General features: G+C 46.5%; 1 protein-coding gene across 3 annotated transcripts in view; it reads right to left on the bottom strand.

The window, feature by feature from the left end:
* Positions 1 to 22287, bottom strand: part of TBCD (tubulin folding cofactor D) — a 2218561-nt gene that overhangs the window by 4160 nt on the left and 2192114 nt on the right. For all 3 annotated transcript variants that reach the window (XM_086930600.1, XM_086930601.1, XM_086930602.1), the window contains one exon: positions 12651 to 12735. In XM_086930600.1, the coding sequence (XP_086786726.1) occupies positions 12651 to 12735 (85 nt within the window). The remainder of the gene's footprint in view (positions 1 to 12650; positions 12736 to 22287) is intronic.

Raw genomic sequence — 22287 nt, 5'->3', positions numbered from 1 at the left:
ATGGGACACTGCGTGGTCTCATGTGAGGATAAATTACCATTGGCCAGAAACATGAAGTACTGATATATGGTATACAAATACAGTTTTTTTAGCACTTTTCAGGTAGAGTCTACCGCTGCAGCACGCATTCCCTGCTCGCTCCGCGAGGCATGGAGTAGTCGAGTATGCTGTGGAAGCTTCGCCTACTCACCTCCCATATTTTTGATTCGCTGGTGTCATTGTCCTTGGTAAATGCTCGCTTCCGATTGATAATGAGGCTCGTTAGTCCCTCCTTGTTACGCCCTGTCGCTTTTGTTACCTCTAATGAGGACGGGATCTTTTACTTGTGTAACACAGTCTCCTTCATAAATGTAAATGTAAATGTATTTGAGCTTATATAGCGCACAGCTACCCGCAGTGGGTTTCCCGGCGCTTGCTTAGGGAACCCGTCCTGGTATTCCCCTGTGAGATAACCCCGGCAGGGTATCCACAAGGTGAAAGCCAGGCATCCCGCCGTGAGGGGCCGTTGTGGAGATTAAGCAAGCTATTGCCCAGAGTCGCAGAGTGGGAACCCGTGAGTCGAGAAGGCACCAGAGCGAGAATTGAGTCCGTGGAATTTTTGAGCCCAAGACCCGCCGAGGCGGGGAATTGAACCCTGGTCCAGGGCCGATCTCAGATTCCGGGTCTGCTGCCTCTAACCCCTGAGCCACACTTCTCCACATAAGTTGGTAGGCACTCTTTTTAGGTCTCGACTGGCGTACACTGCGCAGCAGTGTCGCGCAGCTCGAGAAATTTTGTTTTTCAGTTACTGGGGTTGAACCCGCCTCTCTCTTCCATTGGCTAGCTCCATAAATGGAGGCTAGCCATTGGAAGAGAATAATGTCACTCATTCTTGGAGCAGATTCGTGGGCGTTTCTGTGTTTTTTAAGCCCCGCCCCCTTTGTTTCGTCATGAAGAGGTGGCCAATTGTGGGTGTTTCCCCCTTTTTTTTTTGTTCAGGATGTTTGCGGCCGCCATTTTTTCATGGAGCTGGGGCGGGCGGTTCACGGATGCGCTTTATTGTGCCTTTAGCGCTGGGAGAGCTTTATTTCTTCTCTAAAATATTGCCAAGTTTGGAATCCATGGCGAGTGCCCACCCCGCCAGGAACCTTGCGGCGATTTCTTTTTTTTTAAATGCCCGAGCGAGTGCCCACATCTCTTTATATTTAAATTAGAGAGGGTGCCTACCCCTCATTTGCCCGAGATTGTCCCCACCGCCCAGCGCCCGAACCGGAAGTCCGGCAGGCCGAGGGCGGGACTGCGGGACCACAGGAAGAGGCCGGGAGCCCACCCCGCCTCCTCTGGAGGCTGCCGTGTCCGGAGAGATACTGCCGCCGCAAACTCCCCCCCCCCCACCCCCAGGGCTCCAAAGAGCGTGGGAGAGCCCCGGGGAGTGAGAGGAGAGATAGAAGTCCAGCCACGAGAGCCACAAGGCTCCCAGAGTAAAGGGAGAGCCCCGCAGCCAGTGAAGGGAGCCGCCGCCTCGAAGAGCAGCGCGGGAACGACGAGGAGCCCCCGCCAAAGCAGCCCAGTGAGTGGGGGCGTCTGGGGGGCTCAGCAGTGGTTCTAGAGCGGCCCCGGAGGGCAGAGGGCCGCTCCATCGTTCCGCCACAGCATCCTGGAGCATTATTGTTTTAGAGCCCATGAGAGGCTCTTGGGCAGTTTCTGATTCAGAGTCCCCCGAGCGGGACTCCAACGCTCCAGGCATTCCTTAAAGTTGCGAGCCGCGTTGCTCTCTGCCCTCGCAGGTGCCCTCAGCTCTGAATCCTCTGCCATATGATCTCACCCCGGGCCCTCACTCACTTCTTACCCCTGTACTCTCAGCTCTTACCCCTCTGCCCATAGCTCTTACCCCTCTGCCCTCAGCTCTTCCTAGGCCCTCGCTTCTGGCACCTGTGCCCTCTGACCTCAACCCAGGCCTCCAGCCCTCACCACGCTGCCCTCTGCCCTTACCTGTGCCCTCACTGACTCCTGTGCCCTCAGCTCTTACCCTTGTGCCCGCAACTCTTACTTCTGTGCCCTCAGCTCTTAACTGTGCCCTCAGCTCTTACCTGTGCCCTCAGCTCTTACCCCTTTGCCCTCAGCTCTTACCCCTTTGCCCTCAGCTCTTACCTGTGCCCTCAGCTCTTACCCCTGTGCCCTCAGCTCTTACCTGTGCCCTCAGCTCTTACCTGTGCCCTCAGCTCTTACTTGTGCCCTCAGCTCTTACCCCTCTGCCCTCAGCTCTTACCCTGCCCTGTGCCCTCAGCTCTTTCTAGGCCCTCGCTTCTGACTCCTGTGCCCTCAGCTCTTACCTGTGCCCTCAGCTCTTACCCCTGTGCTCTCACCCCTCTGCTCTTACCCCTGTGCCCTCTGACCTCACCTGTGCCCTCAGCTCTGACACCTGTGCCCTGTGATCCTCGCCGGTGACCATGGCCAGCACGGCGGGGGAGATCATGGCCTTCCTGCTGGCCCTGTCGGGCTGGGTGCTGGTCTGCTACACGCTGTCCACCGACTACTGGAAGGTGTCGAGCATCCACGGCACTGTCATCACCACGGCCACCTTCTGGTCCAACGTGTGGAAGACCTGCATCACCGACTCCACCGGCATCTCCAACTGCTGGCCCTGGAGGGTGCGTCCCGACGGTGGGGGGAGGGGGGCTGTGTGTGTGTCTGTGTATGTGTGGCTCTGTGTGTGTGTGTGTGGCTCTGTAGGTATGTATGTGTGTGGGACTCTGTGTGGGTCTGTGTGTTAGTGTGTGGCATTTGCGAGAGATTACGCTATTGGCATTGTAAATGACAGTGCCATTTATTTATCTGTTTTCAAAACCAACACATAAATAAAAATGTTGTCATTTACAATGCCAATAGCTCTAACTTTTTCAAAGGTGAGACCGTTGCATTGTAAATGCTTGTTTTTTTTATTTGCAGCGCGGTCCGCTTTCACATTAGCGGCAGCTCTTGATTATTTATTTAATCAATTTGCCACCCGAGCTGAAAGGGAGGGTTTCTCCTCACTATTCTAAGACGCATTTGCAATGCAATAGGTCTCGCACTTATGCAAGTTTGAGCTATTGACATTGCAAATAACAATGCCTTTTATTTTTGTTTTCAAAACATAAATAAAAGGCATTGTCATTTACAATGTCAATAGCTTAAACTCGCATAAATGCGAGACCTATTGCATTGCAAATGCTTGCTTCTTTTTGGCCTCTGTATACAGCATACTTTAAATAAAGCTGTTAAAAAAAGAGGTGCTACGGTATCTTATAATATTTTGTTACGCATCTCGATTGTTGAACATGTCATGAGTGGTGTAACAAGTGAGGTCCTAAGCAGTGCATGGCAGGGGCGCACTTTACAGTTAGCTCTGTTAACTCTGACTAGTTTATTTCTGTAGTTCCAAACGTTAATGTTGTCAATGACATATTCACCTAGCTATAACGTTACAATAACCTTTGGGTTTTTTTCGGTGAATTTCTATGGGTGTTTTTCAAAACAGATTTTTTTATCACACATAACTATAACGTTACTTTAAACCTTTGTTTTCTTCAGTGAATTGCTAGCGTTTTCTTTTTAACATAAGTAATATTTTATTAGCAGTGATAAAGCCAACCCCCCGCAGCCTACTGCCTTCGGCTGTGCATTGCTGGACGTTGTCCGCAGGGCAGGCCTGTGGCCATGCCCTGCAACAAACTCCCAACGGGCAGCCAACCCCACACTGCACATGGCCTTTGGCCTACAGCCAGGCCCTGTGGCCGACCCACCAGAGCCATTAGCATTTTTAACTACTAATGTCAAAGGAGCGGCCAAACGTGCAGAGGTTGTAGGTGATTTGACACCTTTCCAAACTCAGCAGCAATGAAAAGGGAGAAACGAAGACTCTGCTCTCAGATCAGGAGACAAGAAACAACCCACACATGTTGGAACAGTCACTACAGAAGATATTGCGCTCTAATAAATCAAAAATGCATTCACCTCCAACAAGGATTTCGGATCATTTTTCGGTAACAATATATCTGTCCGACGTGAGGGTGCACCAGTGGGGAAGGTGTTGGCGGATCCTGACGCCCACTGGCGTTTGGTGGCTCTGAAAGGTCAGACTAGGAGGGTTTGGAGACTGCTGAAGAGGGGGCTGTGGTATACTGGATCGCCCGCTGGCCCCCAGATTCACGGCGGTGGTTCCCATATCCCCGGCCGCGCAGGGGCTGAAAAGTTTGCGCTGGCCTGTGGCTCTGGGTGGGACGTGGTGGGGCACCCCTTCCGTAGGAAGAGGTGTGGCGCCACGGCTAGGGCGACTGACTCCGGAATCTGGGGATCACGGTTCGATCCCCGGGGGCAGATTAGCCCAGCACCATGTGACTCTGAGCAATAGCTTGCTTAATCTTCCCGACGGCCCCCAGCGCCTAGAGACCCTTATGGGTGATTGTGCGCTTTACAAATGTGGATTATTATTATTATTATTCCGTAGCCACGATAGGAGCGAAAAGCGGACTGTGCAGGGTGGGTAGTGGAGAGGCCCCAGGACATGGCCTTAACTGAAGAGTCCTTAAAGCGCTCCAGCGCGTTGTCTGCCTTGTCACCGAAAAGGCGACGGCCATCAAAGGGCATGTCCATGAGTGTGGATTGGACAGCCCCTGGAAAACCAGTCGAATGCAACCAGGTGTAGCGTTGAAGTGCTACTGAAGTTGAAATCGTCCTTCCAAGTGCGTCAGCACGGAAGAGTATGGCCGGGCCTCCTCCGGGCACTGAGGCAGAACCTGTGCCAACGTATCCCACACAGAGTGGGTGTAATGGCTCAATAGACCTACAGTGTTTACCGACCGCAGTCCCAGCTGGCGGAAGAAACATTTTTCTTCCAAAGGTGGTCCAGCTTTTTGGACTCCCTTTCCGGTGGTGCAGTAGGGAAGGCGCCTTTAGAAGTAGAGGCTTGAACCACCAAGCTCTCATATTGTTAAATTGGTGCGTAGTATTTAGAGAGTTAGTGAGTGAGTGAGAGAGAGAGAGAGAGAGAGAGAGAGAAAGAGAGAGACAGAGAGAGAGAGAGTGAGTATATATATATATATATATATATATATATACACACACACACATACATACATATATACACAAATATATATATACTAGCAGCCCATCCCGACGTTGTCCACGTATGAATTGCTGCCGGCCAGTAATATATTGTTTTGTAGCATTTCGTTTTGATAGCATTTCTTATCTGTGACAGGCCTGTGAAACGCTCCGATTCACAGTGCACTGCTGATGCACTTAAGAGTGCACGTTCAGTAGTGTGTGAACTCGAGTTTCCCTACTTTATTTTTCCTTGCAATATTATATAGCGCAAACTCGACAACATGGCATGAGCACAATTTACATTACAGAAGAACACATTCATTTGTGGTAGGCACGGGGAGACAAATCGATTTGCCTGGAATCACAGGATGTTGAGCTGATGCTGAGATTCGAACGTAGCTCCCCAGCTCTAATGTTCGCAATTCTAGAACTTGTGCATATTTAAATAACAAAGCAAACCACATTCACTTGAGATGTCATCAGTGATGTCACTGACCATGCCATGAATGATGTAATATGTGACATCATCAGCAGTGGATTCCGGGTGCGCGAAATATAGTTAGTACAACTAACTTTATAGGATCAATTTCAATGGTTTTGTATGAGTGAAATGTCCAGCTAACTAGAACACCCCTAAAACTTATAGTTTTTTGAGTGAATTTCAAAGGTTTTTTAAATGCTAATTCCTAACTATATCAGGCCTGAAACCTATGGTTTTTTCATTATATTTCGAAGGTTTTTTAAATGACAATTTTTAAATATATTAATTGTTATTTTTTTTATACTGATTTACTACATTTTTGCAGGCAGGTAGGTGTTCAGAGGGCACGCCCCCTTTTTACAACACTCTGCAGCGCAGCTCCATGGCGCTTACTGGAGATACCTGTTGGACTAGTTCCCGCTAGGGGACCTCTGGATTGAACAGATATTAATTCCCCAAGTTAAACTGTGCAAACACGCCCTGTAGAGTGTTCTAAATTGGGGGATTAAGTTCCCTTGCATACTGGGGGTGCCTAGGGGCCAACTAGCCCACCATGAGCCTCCATTATGCGCCAGGGGGCAGCGTTGCTTTTCCCCGGGGGTGGCGGTCCCCGGGGCAGTGTAGCGGGGGATTGGGGCCCCCCACACATCTTTATCACTATGCCCCCGCGATTTTGTCCCCCCGGGGGTAATGGCCTTGGGGGTCCTTGTGGGACCACCTGGGCAGGCCTAGGGGGTCAGGGTGTTTCTATCCTGCCCCCTTTTTGTGTTCTACACGTTTGTTTTTCTGCTTTCTTGTGCCTCGGTCTACGATCGTGAGCTAGGGAGAGGACTCCCGAAACGCGTTGATCTGTGTTTGCTTTGCCATAACTGCTATCGGAAGGCTTAAAATTAAATAAAAAGAGGAAAATCGCTAGTGCACGTGAGTTTGTCCTAATTATTATTTGCCCTGAGAAGGGTGAATTGGGTTTGCATTGAAAGCGGCGTGATTCTGCCGCAAGGATTACGAACGGAACACTGCTACTTGTCCCTGGCGTGAGAGGAACCGTGAGGAGGAATATATATATATACATATATATATATATATATATATATATATATATATCCACAGAAATGGCTCCAACACTCGCAGTCCAATGGCGCTCTTAACACCGGTGCCGACTACAAAGCAGAGCCCCGCTTTTCTATAGTCATCCAAAGCTATCAGCCGATATATATATATATATATATATATATTCATCCAAAGCTATCAGCCGATAGCGAAAGTCAGCACTCAACAAGGGTGAAGTTTTCCCAAAAATCACGATTTATTCCAAGATAGCAGCATACATCGCACAACACCAACGCGTTTCGCAACCCACTGTTGCTTGATCACGGCCGTGATCAAGCAACAGTGGGTTGCGAAACGCGTTGGTGTTGTGCGATGTATGCTGCTATCTTGGAATAAATCGTGATTTTTGGGAAAACTTCACCCTTGTTGAGTGCTGACTTTCGCTATCGGCTGATAGCTTTGGATGAATATATATATATATATATATATATATATATATATATATATACACACATACACACATATATATATATATATATATATATATATATATATATCAGCAAAATCGTTTCAGTAAAGAAACACGCCGCACACTACTCCATAGGTTAATTTCTTGGGTTTATTTTCTGTAGGATCCCCACCTACGCGTTTCGGACAACAATCTGTCCCTGGTCACGGTACAAACATTAGTCCATCATTACTTTCCACATTTTATACCTGTAGTCACCACTTGGCAATTAAGGTGCATTGTGGGCACAGTAGTTTTATGGATTAGTATAATTCCAAATCATGCAAAGTAAAAGCCGGATCCCAGCATTTTCACGACACAAATAGTGCTCACTTAGTTAAATTAATTGGTGAAAAGCCATGACGCTAAATAAAGTCCTCGGACTGTTAGTGATGTGGCTAAGTTTGCTCACATCTAAAAGCGCCAATTTCATCTTCAATTTAATTACAGTAGTGGACTGAGTGTCCCTGTTTTATCAATGAGGGCTAAGTGCCTGTGAGTATTCATTGAGTCGCTACATGCTGTAGATCAACAGTGATTACGATGCATGAATAATTAAAATCAAAATCATTTCCTGCTTGTCACATACATTGAATTCATGTTACTAGACTTAGTAAGCACAGAAACTTCTTTGTTACTACAATGTGTCATTTTTTCATATCACACGAGAATTATGGACTATAGCAATGGTTAGTCAAAAAGGTTTTGATACAGGTATCAAGCTTATAAATGTACATAAAGTTCCTCATCGGCGTTGAGACCCCAAGGGCTTCTTGTTTTGAATCTAATTATTAATTTTGACTCAAGCCTTCTCAAATTGGTTACTCTGTCACCACCTCTCTCATTGTCGCCAACCAACGCTATTCCTGAATATTTCATGTCTTTCCAGGTTCTCCCTGGATGTGAGTTCAGATGTTTCGCTGTTGCGTAGGTCTGGTCATTGTTCTGGATTGCTCTTGTGTGTTCAAGAATTCTCTTCTTTAAAGGGCAAATTGTCGAGCCAATGTACTTTTTGCCACAAAAACATTGAATTAGATATACAACAAATTGTGAGTCGCACGTGATTTTGTTCCGGATATCAAAAGTCCTGCCCCTGGGATCAGTGAGTGATTTCATATTTCGGCCAATCTTGCAAGCTTTGCATGTCATGCATTTGCTGAAACCCAATTGTCTCTTTTCCAACCAGCTTTGAGTTCTTATTTGTTTGAAGTGGCTGTTGACCAGAGTATCACGGATTGATGGAGCTTTGCGATATGTTACAAGTGGATTATCGCCGATTAGGCTGCCTATATCATTATCTTTCTTTAACACATTCCAGTATTTTTGCAGGACTCGCTTGATGTTATAGCTTTCCTTGGAGTATGTTAATACTAATCGCGGTTGATCATTTCCTTCATTACATTCAATTGGACTCTGTTTTGTTATCAGTGTTTCTGCTCTGGTCTTGGCTCTTGCTTTTTGTTCTCCTTTGATTATGTCAGCATGTTTGTATCCACGCTCGGAGAATCGATCTTTTGTCTCTTTAAATTTGTTCTCCATTTCGGTTTCTTCCGAGCAATTCCTTTTCATTCTGATAAATTCCCCATAAGGGATGCTCTTTTTTAGTGAGGTGGGATGGAAGCTACTTCCATGTAAAACACTATTTGTTGAGGTTACTTTTCTGAATACAGTTGTTTCCAGTCTATTATTTTTGACATAGACTTTGGTATCAAGAAATTCTATTTCTTCTTTCTGTATATTTGACGTAAACTGTAGTCCAACTTCATTCTCATTGAGGATTGCAATGTATTCCACCAGTTTCTGTTTGGTCCCCTTCCAGAGGAGGAACAGATCGTCTATAAATCTGAGCCATATAACCACGTCCGTGGTATACGGCTCATTTTCTTCTCTCCAAGCTATGTGTTTCTCCCACCATCCCATGGTAAGGTTCGCATAGCTTGGAGAGAAAGAAACACCCATGGCACATCCGCAGGTTTGTCTATATACTTTTTTGTCAAAGGTGAAAACGTTGTTATCTAGGCAGAAGGTCATCATATCAATTACCATGTTGGTATGCCGTAGTTCTGATATTGGTCTCTGACCCAGAAAGTACTTGGTTGCTGTCAGTCCAATGTCCCGCTGAATAGAAGTGTATAGCGAGACAACATCTATTGTTGCTAGCCAGTAATCAGGTTGCCAGTTCACTCCCATAATGATTCTCAGGAAGTCCCCAGTGTCTTTAATGTAGGAGCTTAAAGTTGGAACAAGGGGTGCCAGAAAGTAGTCCACATATGAAGATACATTTTCGCACAATGAGCCACAGCTTGATATTATTGGGCGGGCAGGTGGTTTCACTAAAGTCTTATGTATTTTCGGAAGAAAATATATCGTGGGCATTATTGGATGTATGGTCGTTAAAAACTTTTTTTCTTCCATGCTTAGGAGGCCATTTTCTTGCCAGGTTTGTATGCATGAATGCAGTTTGTACATCATAGTTGCCGTCGGATTCTCCCGCAAGACTTCATAGTTATTTGCATTGTTTAATTGGCGATGGGCTTCTTCCACGTAGTCTCTTTTGTTCTGTATCACAATATTACCTCCCTTGTCCGCTGGTTTTATTTCTATCAAGACATTGGACTGGAGATTTTTTAGAGCTATACGTTCCTTTTTTGTAACGTTTTCCTTTTTGGTGTTAATAATGTTATTCATAGTTTCTAGTTCAGCCACAACTAGATCGTGAAAGACATCTATGCGATTGCCTGGATGAAGTACAGGACAAAATTTCGATTTACTCTGCAAAGTAGTTTTAGGACGTATTCCAATTTCATGACCCATTTGGGAGAGTATTTGAGTGTTAGTCAATTCAGTTGGATCCATTTGGTGCGCTAGTTCATAAGCTGTTTGTAAGCTGTTTGCATCCGCTACTACCATTACTTCAGATTCATTATTGTGAGCATGCTCACTAGCTGTAGTTGTAGATTCTGCACGCTTGTTTTTTTAAAAGAATTTTTTAAGTTTCAATTTGCGCACATATTTGTATAGGTCGATCCGGGTTTCAACTTGATCCTGATGTTTATCTGGACAGAAAGAGAGTCCTTTGCTCAATAACGTCTCCTCCGGTTTGGTTAAGGTGTAGTCTGATAAGTTGATTATCAGTTTAGGGTCTGATTTTGATGTTTCCTTTACTTTTTGACTGTCCTGTTTCGGAGAGGATATCTTTGATTTTTTTCCTCTCCGGGTTTTCCTCCTTGGGTGGGGTTTGCCATTCGTCCCCTTCCACCTCCTCTCACTGATATGTTGCCACGTCCCCTTCCCCTTGGCTTTGGGGTTTGTTGGTCTTTGTGGAGCATTTCTAGCTCCTCTCCAAAAGTAAGTCTTTTTGGCGGCACTCTATTTTGTTCTCCTTCGTTCACTTCAGACTCTGTTTCACTCACAGTGGTATCATATTGTGTGTTTCCTGATACCGCATTTGGCTGTTTCAATGCGTCGAAGCGTTTTGCAAAAGTAAATATCGTGCCATTAGCGAAGTCAGCCTCATCACGTTTAAATTTCCGCTGTTTACGTTCCTGGATTTCGTTGTCATGCCTATCCAGGTTTTTATCCATATTTTTACGTAAGTTGTTAACAATTTCCTCATCTTCCCCTGTTGCCTGTATTTGGTCCTCCAACTCTTTTATTTTGATATGTAGGTTGTCAATATCAATTCTGGCATACTTCAGTATAATTAGGATCATTTTTCTTGAACAGTCCATATTGTTTAGACCCCACTCTTCCAGCATTTCTCGGCTGGTATCCGGATGATTGGGTAGGGTAAATATGCGTAGTCCTCTAGGGACTAAACCAAGTTCTGTATATTTATCCAAGGTCAAAATTTCCCAGCTTTTTGAGATTTCTTTTCTCTGTAATTTTTCTAGTTGCTGGAATAGTTGTTTAGTTGTTGGTTTTGCGTTGGCGCCAGTTGTGTTTTTACTCGCCGTTTGGTTGGACCCTGCAGTGCTTTTAGAGAAGATATTTTGCGCTTTTTCTGCGCGTTTGGCTGTTCTTTGTTCCATAGTGAGAAAGGACAGTGTTTGGGATACGTTGTGAAAGTAGGTTATTCAATTGTGACTTTTATCTCTAGCTTCGTGACATATGTTTGTTATGGGGGGAATTTGTGCCGGTTTTAATCTTCACGGAACATCAATGTTCCTCCCTCTTCAGAAAATATTGTTAAACCAGGAGTAAGTGAATCGCTGTTCCCAATGTTGAGAACAAGCACAATAAGACGCTTCGATCGTTTGTCAGCGTTTGTTATTGTTTCACTCGCTGCAGCTTCTGAGCACACATCCACATTAAACACAGAGCTTGTCACTTACCGGGAGTCTCCCGTCGCTGGTGGTGCCCTTCGACACATCCAGTCGGCGCTCGACCGGTGACAGCGCAGGTTGCCTTTGTTTGTGTGTCTCTCGTTGGCTCCGCTTTGGAAAATGTACACCCTTCGGAAAAAAGGTCAGATCCCGTTGTAGTTCGCCGTTAGTGTTGGCAGGATCTTTGTAATCCACGTAGGGTTTTCGCAGTATCGATCAATTTCACCAAAGAGCGAAGCAGTGAAGCTGGGCTCCCTCTCACGGAAAGTTGGGACATTTGCTTATACATATATATATATATATATATATATATATATATATATATATATATACATACATATGTATATATATATATATATATATATATATATATATATATATATATATATATATATATATATATATATAGAGAGAGAGAGAGAGAGAGAGAGAGAGAGAGAGAGAGAGAGACTGGACCATTGTCTATTCAAAGTCATTATTTAATTCCACTAAATGCTGATTAGTAGCCTGCAACACCTTCCCTGTGTAGGCTTGGACTGCTCTGCTACCCTCAGAGGTTAGAGTGCTACAATGGGGGTGCTTGGTTTCCAAGTTAGGTGGAAATTGTGGCCTATTACTTACACAGACCTCACGTCCTGCACAAATAATAGCCCTGTATCCTTACAGAATAAAAGAAGTATGCCCCTGAGGATAAATGCTATCACAACAAGCTCCTCATCTCTGACAAAGGTGCCGAAAAAGGGAACTATGGCCAGAAAGTCGGAGCTAGTTTCAGGCAGGGATACGGAGCCAGGGCCAGGGCCCTTTATCAGCATAGAAGAGCAATTTAGAAGGTTTCCAGATCCAGAGTGTGCCTGGGACAGTCAGAAGGTAAGGAAGCTGCAGGTAGAAGTATGGACTTATGGACTGAATCTAAAAGTAAAAAATATGCACAATATTCAATGTTTTTCCTCAGAAATGTCCCTTCTACAAATGAAAGACATGGTTGGTTTCTAGAGCAGCTACATAGTTGCCAAACTGTGGAGCTCAATGTAGGTGGGATGTGATGTTTGTTGACTGCATAAGAACAACCCACAGTCAAGGAATAAGTCCCGTATACATGTACTGAATGGTAGGATATGAGATTTCACAAAGAACAAGCTGTATAAACAAAAGCAATGTATAAATAAAAATATTTCAAGAAGTGCCATAAAAAAAAACACACACATCTTTGATTTACCTTTGAGACAAGCATTGGTTTAGGCACCTTCATTAAATCACAGAGATGATTCCGCTGTAGTCTTACTACAGGTAACTCAGCATCCCTAGAAAAGATCAAATATTAAAACACCAAGAAATACACTGATCAATTAATATTTAAGACCTAAATTCACCAGGGCACGCCAGACTGAACATGCAATAGCTACAAATTGTGAAAAATGTCTAATAACATTCAACCCGAGGTCAGATTGAAATAGACAAGAACATTAAAAATCATCATTGACGTATGATAATTCACAAAGTTGAGAGATCAGCACAATGTCTATTGCTCCTGCAAGGTGCCACCATATCTAATGCACAGGTGCATCTAACTTGTGGCTATGATTTTCCATACAACTGGAAAGACTTTATTCCACCCAATGAATGCATTTATTATCCTCAAATTTTTGCTTACAATTTAGGCATCTCAATTCAGACCACAAGGTGTATGTGGAATGTAAGGGGCGTTTTCCTACTGATGAGTCTTTCTCTAACGTTCTTGTTTTTTAGGTCTCTTTCATCCAATCAGCCCATGCTCACCTGTATGGCAATGCAGAAGATCCATGGGATATAATGTGGTCCCAGACATCACCTCACATGTATTCAAATGTTTTAGACTGTTTCTAATCAAGAAGAATCCAATACAAATTGGTGTCATGATACTGGCACTAGCTGGGGTTGCAAGAAAAGGGCTATCTTCTCCGCAACTTAGAAGGCTATAAAACGTTCCTACTTCAAATCTCAACATTATGTTGACAACAGATCACTTTTTCTGCATGAATGTCTTACTCACTCTAAAGTGTTTTCTAAGGTATACATTTTTGAAGAGTGGTTTGTGTCAATTCTGTCAAAACAACCTATTGTATTCTTCAAAGCTTAAAGTGAGGAAGAAGACAATAGATGCAAAATGAAGAACAAGTTACTTACCTTCGGTAACGGTATATCTGTAAGAGACATATATTCGTTATAGATTCCTTACCTTAGAATTACCCCCAGGCTTTAGACTGGATCCGTAGAATTGTTCTTCAGCTGTACCCCTGCGCATCGGCAGGTGGCATTGGTTGACTCCGTGTTTGACGTTGGTGTCGTGATCGCCAGAACGATGTTGCGGTATCTACTTATATGCCTCACCTGCGCACTGACGTCAGTTCTTTACACAACATTCCATGCCAGAAGCACAGAGCCATGCATGACACTGACCACTGGTGCACAAACCTAGGGCCCTGAAAGGGAGTCCTTTGCTCTAGAAGTCAGTTCGCAGAACGGGGAGGATGGGCGGGGTAGTAAGGAATCTGTAACTAATATATGTCTCTTACAGATATATAGTTATCAAAGGTAAGTAACTTGTTCATCTGAAAAAGACTATTAGTTATAGATTCCTTACCTTAGAATAGATACCCCAGCAATACCAACCCCGGAGGTGGGTCTGCGAACTAAGTTCACCCCAGAAAATCATGGAAAACTGAACGCCCAAAGAAGCCGTCTTTCCGGACATGGCTACCCAGACAGTAATGTTTACTGAATGTGTGCAATCATGGCCACTTGCCTGTATGGCAGATGTCACTGAGAGGGACTCAGCGTCCCTACGCAGTAGTGGCTGCTGTCGCCCTGGTGGAATGGACGCTCAACCCTATCGGAGGTTCCTTTTTCAACAAGGAGTAGCAAATCTTCATGCAATGGACGACCTATCGAGAGATGGTTCGTTTTTGCACGGCCTCACCTTTCTTGGCGCCCACATAGCCAATACAGAGCTAATCATCAAGCCGGAATTGGTTTGTGTGATCCATATAAAGTTATAGTGCACGTTTTGGATCCCCTTTCTTGGCGCCCACATACCCAACAAAGAGCTAATCAGCAACCCGGAATTGGTTTGTGTGATCCGTATAAAATGATAGCGCACGTTTTGGATCCAGACGGTGGAGCCGAGCCTCCCCTTTAGAAGGGTGCGTGGGCGGGAAGAAGGTGGACAAAGTGATGGTCTGTACTATGTGGAAAGAGGTAACCACTTTGCGAAGAAAAGATGGTCTAGTTCAAAGGACAACCTGCAACAGCAGGGAAACGAGGTTTAGAAGAAAAAGCCTGAAGCTCAGAAGCTCACCCACCCTATGAGCAGAGGTGATGACAACCAGAAAAGCAGTCTTTAAGGTCAAAAGTCTGATAGGACAATTATATAGTGGCTCAAAAGGAGCACACATAAGGTAAGTTGAGACCAGATTCAAGTCCCACTGGGACATTACGAAAGGAGTAGGAGAAAAGAGGTGAGTAATGCCCTTAAGAAAGTTATAAACAATAGGGGACTTGAAAAGAGAAGGATGATCAGGAAGGCACAGAAAGGCCGAAAGATAGCCTTTAAGGGTGCCCAGAGCAGAGCCCTGCTGGGTCAAAGAAAAATGAAGAGGAGAACCTCTGAAAGAGGGGCAGAAAGAGGATCCACAGCCTTTGCTGTGAATCATGCCACAAATTTGTTCCATCTACAGGCGTATACCGTTTTAGTGGAGGGACGCCTGGCTGCCAAGATGATATTATAGACTTCGAGAGAAAGGTCAAAAGCAGCCAACTGGCGCCTCTCAATCTCCACACAATGAGGTGGAGACTGGACAGGTTTGGGTGCAGGACCGTCCCCTGCTGCTGCGGCAGAGGATCTTCCCGAAGATGCAGTCTGATCGGACGATGGATGGCCATGTTCAAAAGCTCAGATCCCAGACTCTTAGTGCCCAGTCCGGAGCCACAAGGATGACTTGGGCTTGGTCGCACTTGATCTTCTTCAGCACTCTGGGTAGAAGTGGTATAGGCGGAAAGGCGTATAGAAGCCGCAATTCCACGTGCGACGAAAAGCGTAGCCGAGAGCGTGCCGCCTTGAAAATTCCAAATCGCAGAACTGCTGCAATTGGACGTTCTCTTCGGTAGCGTACAGATCTAGCCAAGGCTTTCCCAACTGCTGAAAGAGACCCTGTACCAACTTCGAGTGGAGACGCCATTCGTGATCCATTAAGCACCAGTGGCTGAGTTTGTCCGCCCTGGACATGCCTCTTGACATAGGGTCCACTACCCCACCCCGCCGTGTTTGTTGCAGTACCACATGGCAGTGGTGTTGTTCGTGAACACCTGCACTACACTTCCCTTGATAGAAGGAAGGAATGCTTTCAGTGCCTGACAGACTGTCCGAAGCTCCAGAAGGTTGATGTGGAGCCCGGACTCTGCCGGAGACCAGAGGCCTCTGATCTCTGCCTCTCCCATCCGGCCGCCCCATCCCAGCAGTGACGAATTTGTCACCACGAGAAGTCTGGTTGGGGAAGGGAGAGAGATCTGGCGTGGACCCAATCCTCTGTTCGTTAGCCACCACTGCAATTGGTATGCAGTACCCTATGAGAACTGGACGACATCGGAAAGATTCCCCTGATGCTGCGCACACTGGAACTTCAGGTCCCACTGAAGAGCATGCATATGCCACCTGCCATTATCCACCAGCAGGATGCAGGCCATGAGCCCCAACAGCCTCAGAGTCATTCTCACCGAAACCCGGGATAGAGGCTGAAACAACTGTATCAGAGCCCGAATATCCCAGACTCGCTGCTCGGGAGGACAAGCCCAAAACTGCGCTGTATCCCGAACTGCTCTGATGAAAAGGAGCTCCTGAGAGGGAATCAGGTGTGAATTCGGCACATTGATGGTGAACCCCAGTGAATGCAGGAGGTCTGCCGTAGGTTGGGGGTGGAAAACGACAGCTGGAGCGAGCCAGCCTTCAAAAGCCAGTCGTCAAGATAGGGGAAGACTGGTTCCCCTGATCTGCGGAGATGAGCTGTGACCACCGCCATCACTTTTGTGAACGCCTGAGGGGTGCTGGTAAGACTGAAGGAGAGCACGGTAAACTGAAAATGCTTGTGGCCTACCGTGAATCGTAGGTAAAGCCTGTAGGCTGGCAGGAGGGGGATATGGAAATGAGCATCCTGCAACACTACCATCCAGTCTCAAGGGTCAAGGGCAGACTGGACCTGATCTAATGTCAACATTTTGAATTTCAAAAGGGATAAGACACGCACCACAAAGGTGAAAAATGTTGTAAGTCTGTCGCGTGCTGCTGGGGCTTCGCTCTCTGTACCAACAAGCGTTAAAGATAAAACTGTGTTGCAAATCCTGATAGGAGTTGTCCCCCTGCACACCGCGTGGATAATACCCGGGTAGGGGTATAATAAAGTTAATCCAAACAAAAGATTGAATCCATCATAAGCTTTTACTTCAAGTGTAACTTTTCATTGTCAAATTGTAATTTTCATTTGTACAAAGAAGTGGATTTCCAAAATTCAATTCATAGATACATCCAAATATGCTTCATTACACATCCCTATGCATTTCGGGCCTTCCATTAGCCCTTCGTCAGGGGAAGTCTCTGTGAACAAAGGAAATAATCTGGCTGATTATGGGGAGTATCTCTCCACGTCCTAAACAATAGTAGTGTGACCGTAATCACCAGTGGTAGTTAATACACTATGAAAAGTCTATGCATAAAACTTGAAAGTGTGAAGACCAAGTTTGTAAAACCATAAGCAAAAGACGTGCACACAGTGAGAGAGAACTTCAGAAGGATCGATAGCCACCAATGTGTTGTAACTTTAACATCTCGTATTTTCTGCAGGATAAACGCTTGAGAGGTTCATTTAAATCAAAAGCGGTTGTAACAGTGTAACAGTGCTGCCGAATGCCGGTAAAAGACAGAACGCGCTGCGAGTGTGAAAAGTAGACGTTCCAACACCTTAAAGTCACGAAAGTGGCATGGGAAAGTACAATGGGTGCATTACTCCGGTAAAAGCGCCCAGCTATCAAGAGACTACTAATCATTACGTTGTGAGGCGCTATATACCGAAGGAGCCTAATGGTTGTGGAAGGTGAAGATACTTACTGAAAGCATTTACAGGACCAAGTCGCTCGCTGCTTAACGGGTGTATACGTGCATGCATCCGTATAGAGTGTGAGTAAAATAAAGTTGACAAAACGCGTTTCACTGTCAATGAACAAAGTTAAAGGAAGGACTATCACACTAATGAAAATGGGAGCCATCTTGTAACGGTTAACAAAATAACGCATACATTACAATATATTCAGCATAATCAAGTCAAAGACTGTAGATGAAAACTATAAATTGGGTCCTCAAAGGCGGGCAATCTGCACTAAACAAAAGTATATAAGTGTGTATGACATAATAATCATGTTCAACCAAATCGGTAAGGTACAATAGTGTTCAATAGTGTATAATCACGATTATAAATAGCAAAGAAATTCCATCCTGTCATTAAGACCAGTGGGCTGCATCGTGCATAAGTATCTGATCCATATGTTTTCTCTCTAAGGAGTTTGCTCTTTGTGTTAATGCCCTCTGTATTCAACACGATTTCAAGCACAGACTCGCTGCTCGGGAGGACAAGCCCAAAACCGCGATGTATCCCGAACTGCTCTGATGAAAAGGAGCTCCTGAGAGGGAATCAGGTGTGAATTCGGCATGTTGATGGTAAACCCCAGTGAACGCAGGAGTTCTGCCGTAGGTTGGGGGTGGAAAACGACAGTCTGGAGCGAGCCTGCCTTCAAAAGCCAGTCATCAAGATAGGGAAAGACTGGTTCCCCTGATCTCCGGAGATGAGCTGTGACCACCGCCATCACTTTTGTGAACACCTGAGGGGTGCTGGTAAGACCGAAGGAGAGCACGGCAAACTGAAAATGCTTGTGGCCCATTGTGAATCGTAGGTAAAGCCTGTAGGCTGGCAGGAGGGGATATGGAAATAAGCATCCTGCAAATCCACCACTACCATCCAGTCTCAAGGGTCAAGGGCAGACAGGACCTGATCTAATGTCAACATTTTGAAATTCTCCTTCCGGTGGAAGCGGTTGACGTCCCTGAGATCCAAGATAGGATGCAGACCTTTGTCATTCTTGGGCACCAGGAAATAGTTGAAGTAACAACCACAACCCACTTCCAGGACAGGGACTCGCTCGATAGCTCCCTTGGCCAAGAGAGTCGAAGTTTCTTGACGGAGAAGGGTCAAGTGATCCTCCGACAAGCGATGGAGTGTTGGTGGCAAAGGGGAGGGAGTAGCCTCTTCGGACTATCTGCAAAACCCACCTGTCCAATGTGATGTTGTGCTGGTGGGGGAGGTGATGGCTGATCCTTCCGCCCACTGGCATCTGGTGGCCCTGAAATGTTGGACTAAGCTTAGAGGCTGCTGCAGAGGGGGGGCATTGATGGACTGGCCCGCCCGCTGGACCCCAGACCCAAGGCGATGGGCCCCACATCCCCACAGAGGTTGGGTAGCTTGCACCACCGTGTGGCCCTGGGGGAACGTGGTGGGGCAACACTTCTGTAGCCTAGAAAGGGGCGAAAGGCAAACTGCACAGGACGCGAGGTGGCAGTGAGGCCCAAGGATCCAGCTGTAGCTCTAGAATCCTTGAAGCGCTCGAGCGCATGGTCCACCTTGACACCAAACAGATGACGGCCATCAAAGGGCATGTGCAAAAGAGTCGATCGGACATCCTCACAAAAAGCTGTAGATCTCAGCCAGGCATATCGTCTTAGGGCTACTGACGTAGAAATTGTTCTACCCAGCAAGTCCGTGGTGTCCAGCCCACAGCGGATGGCGAACCTCTGCAACTGCACAGGAGTGTGAGACCCGGGCCTCCTCAGGGCACTGTGGCAGCACCTGTGCAACCGTATGCCAGACAGAGTGGGTGTAACGGCCCAAGATACATGCAGTGTTCACCGACCACAGTCCTAAGCTGGCGGAAGAAAACATCATCTTCCCAAGATGGTCCAGCTTCTAGGATTCCCTATCTGGGGGAGTAGAAGGGAACACACCTTTGGATGTCGAGGCTTGGACCACCAAGCTCTCGGGGGTAGGGTGATGGGAAAGGAAAATAGGGTCGCCCGGGGCCAGGCAGTGGTGTCTGGCAATCATCCTATCCACAGGAGACCCTGTATTAGGCCTGGACCCAGTGCCTAGTAGGATGTCTGTGAGGGCCTCATTGAACAGCAGCAGGGGCTCCGAAGAGGCCGGCTGAAGCACCTCAGTCAGGAGATTCGTCCTGACTTCCACAGTAGGAAGTTCAAGGCCAAAGGTCTCAGCCCTATGCAACACCACAGCATAAGATGCTTCCTCCTCCGTGGCCACGGTAAAGGGAGAGAGCATGCCAAGGTCTGGGGAGGTATCCGGACCACTGGCTTCCCCAACTCCTCTCTTCAGTCAGGCTTCTCCAGATGGTCTGCCAAAGGGTCAACAGACCCCTCCCAGTCCTCCTCACCTTCTTCTGGCTGCCACTCAGGGCAATAGGGAACACAGTGGTACAAAAGTACCGGTCGGCGCCGGTCCGGCCCCGGGTCCAAGACAAAGGGGAAGCCAGGGTCGATGCCAGCTGGAGATACGACCGGGGTCGGAGGTGGTGGAGGTGTCGTCAGAGGAATCGGTGCCGGAGGAGGTGTTGTGAGGTCCACTGGCACTGGTCCTGATCCAGGCATGGATCCCTGGGGACCCTGCGGTGCCGAGTCTGGAGCCACCAGAATCGAAGGCCTTGAGCCCCCTCCCCCCAAGCTCAGTCCCCGGGGCCCGAAGGCACGCTGGAGGAGTTGCGCTGCCCAAAATGGAGTGGAGGTCTTTGTAAAAAGCACGAAGCTGGGCAGGGGACGCTCTAACTCCCGGAAAGGGAGGAAATCTCTGAGCAGTCTCAGTAGACTCCACGGGTGGATCCAAAGGACAACGACCTTCCGCGTCCCACATCGCATCGGCCGACAGATGGGGAGAAGGCGAAGAAACACCGTCGCTCTTCGCCTTCTCCCTATCCGTCTTGTGCTTCGACTTACCCGAAGACTAGAAGTGATGGTGGTGACTGCGCAACCGGTCCTGCAACCTCCCTCTTAACCGGGAACTCGAGCAGCAAGGAGCTGACTGCCTGGCCTCCAGAAGCTTTTGGGACCTTTCCCGCAAAGATTTCGGGTTCATGGCCCAACAGTCGGAGCACGACTACGGGTCGTGGTCGCGCTCCAGACACCAAAGGTACACGAGGTGCTGATCTGTCATTGAAATCAGCTTGTGACAAGAATCACAAGGCTTGAAGCTGGTCTGCCGATGTGACATCCCTGCGTGCACCAGGAGTCGAACAACTCGAAAAAGAAGTCAACAAAAAGTCGAAAAATAGTAGTCAAAAAATGACTAAGGGTACTGCTCTCTCTGGATCTGCGCTGGCTGGCGAGGAAAAAGAAATAACTGAGGTCAGCACGCAGAGCTGGCATCTACTTAGATACCGCAGCATCATTACGGCGATCACAATGCCAACAACGGATGCAGAGTTGACCGACGCCACCTACCAATGCGCAGGGGTACTGCTGAAGAAAAATTCTCCATATCCAGTCTGACGCCTGGGGGTAACTTTAAGGTAAGGAATCTATAACTAATAGTCTCTATCAGATACCTACCATTTTAGGAGATGACATCTCTTTCACACTGTAGGAATGTTGATAAAATATCAAACAATGTTTGTCAGAGAGAAAAAAGCGAGCGCCGATACACGTCGGATGGCACGGAAAGAAAGGAACTGACATCAGGTCATGGGAGTAGTGTCTATGTACGCCCCCGCATGTCATTTTTCAGGACGGAACGGAATCAGTGCAGAGTTGCAAGGCACCACTTTCCAGCGGGTAGAGGTAATGCTGAAAAGTTTCTGGATCCAGTCTGACGCCGGGGGAATACTCAAAAGGTAAGGAATCTGCAGCTAGAAGCCTTTATCAGAAGTGAAATTTGTCTCACACTTCCATTCTCATTTTGTCATCAGACAACTTGTTTTAGAAAGAGGTTGAAGAAAGTACAGGCATTTGTTTCAGCTGGTAGGTGGGCAGCCATGGAATTGGTGATTCCCCCTGGGGGCGGTTACAGGGTGGCACAGGGGGATTGAGGAGGAGGGTGGGGAATGGTAGTGGCAGAAGCCTAGGGGAAGGAGCGGAAGCAGAAAAAGGGATATGAGCAAGACGTCACTCAGAATTAGATCTTCATGTAAAACATTTTGTAGGTATTTTCCAATTAATTAATGGCCTCAGTGCATGTACGCACTTTGAACATTATTGTAATAAATGAGGCCCCAAAGAGCAGGACAATAAATGAAGAACTTTTTTCTTTAATACCTGAAATAGTATGCCTCTAAGAGACACACAATGCTTGACCTTTACTGAAAAGACTTGTCTTTCAGGCAGTAACTTCTTCAAAGGTTTCCATTGAGGAAGATGCGATGTCTTGTAAGGATTAACCTAAAACTGGTAAGCGGCAGACTTTGAAGCTGGATAACCAGTTTCGAGTTTGGCAGGAGGCTCAAACATCCTGCGATTCTGGGGAAACCACTTTATCTCCCCGTGCCTAAAAATGAATGTGTCCATCTGTAATGCAACTGGCACTCATGTAAAGCGCTCTGATACCTTTGTGCTGAGTTTACGCTATATAAAACTGCACACAAAAAAAATATTTAAAAAAAGGCCCATTTCGTTAGTGAGGCATTCAATATACAGCCAAAATTAGAATGATATTTGTATATTTTCTATGCTAGACTTACCAGGCTGAAGGATCCCTATGTTCTGTGAGGGGATTTTAATA

The sequence above is a fragment of the Lissotriton vulgaris genome, chromosome 7, assembly GCF_964263255.1.
Source record: "Lissotriton vulgaris chromosome 7, aLisVul1.2, whole genome shotgun sequence".
NCBI lineage: Eukaryota > Metazoa > Chordata > Amphibia > Caudata > Salamandridae > Lissotriton > Lissotriton vulgaris.
Note: the sequence above shows the minus strand (reverse complement) of the source record. Positions and strands in the feature narration are given on the sequence as shown.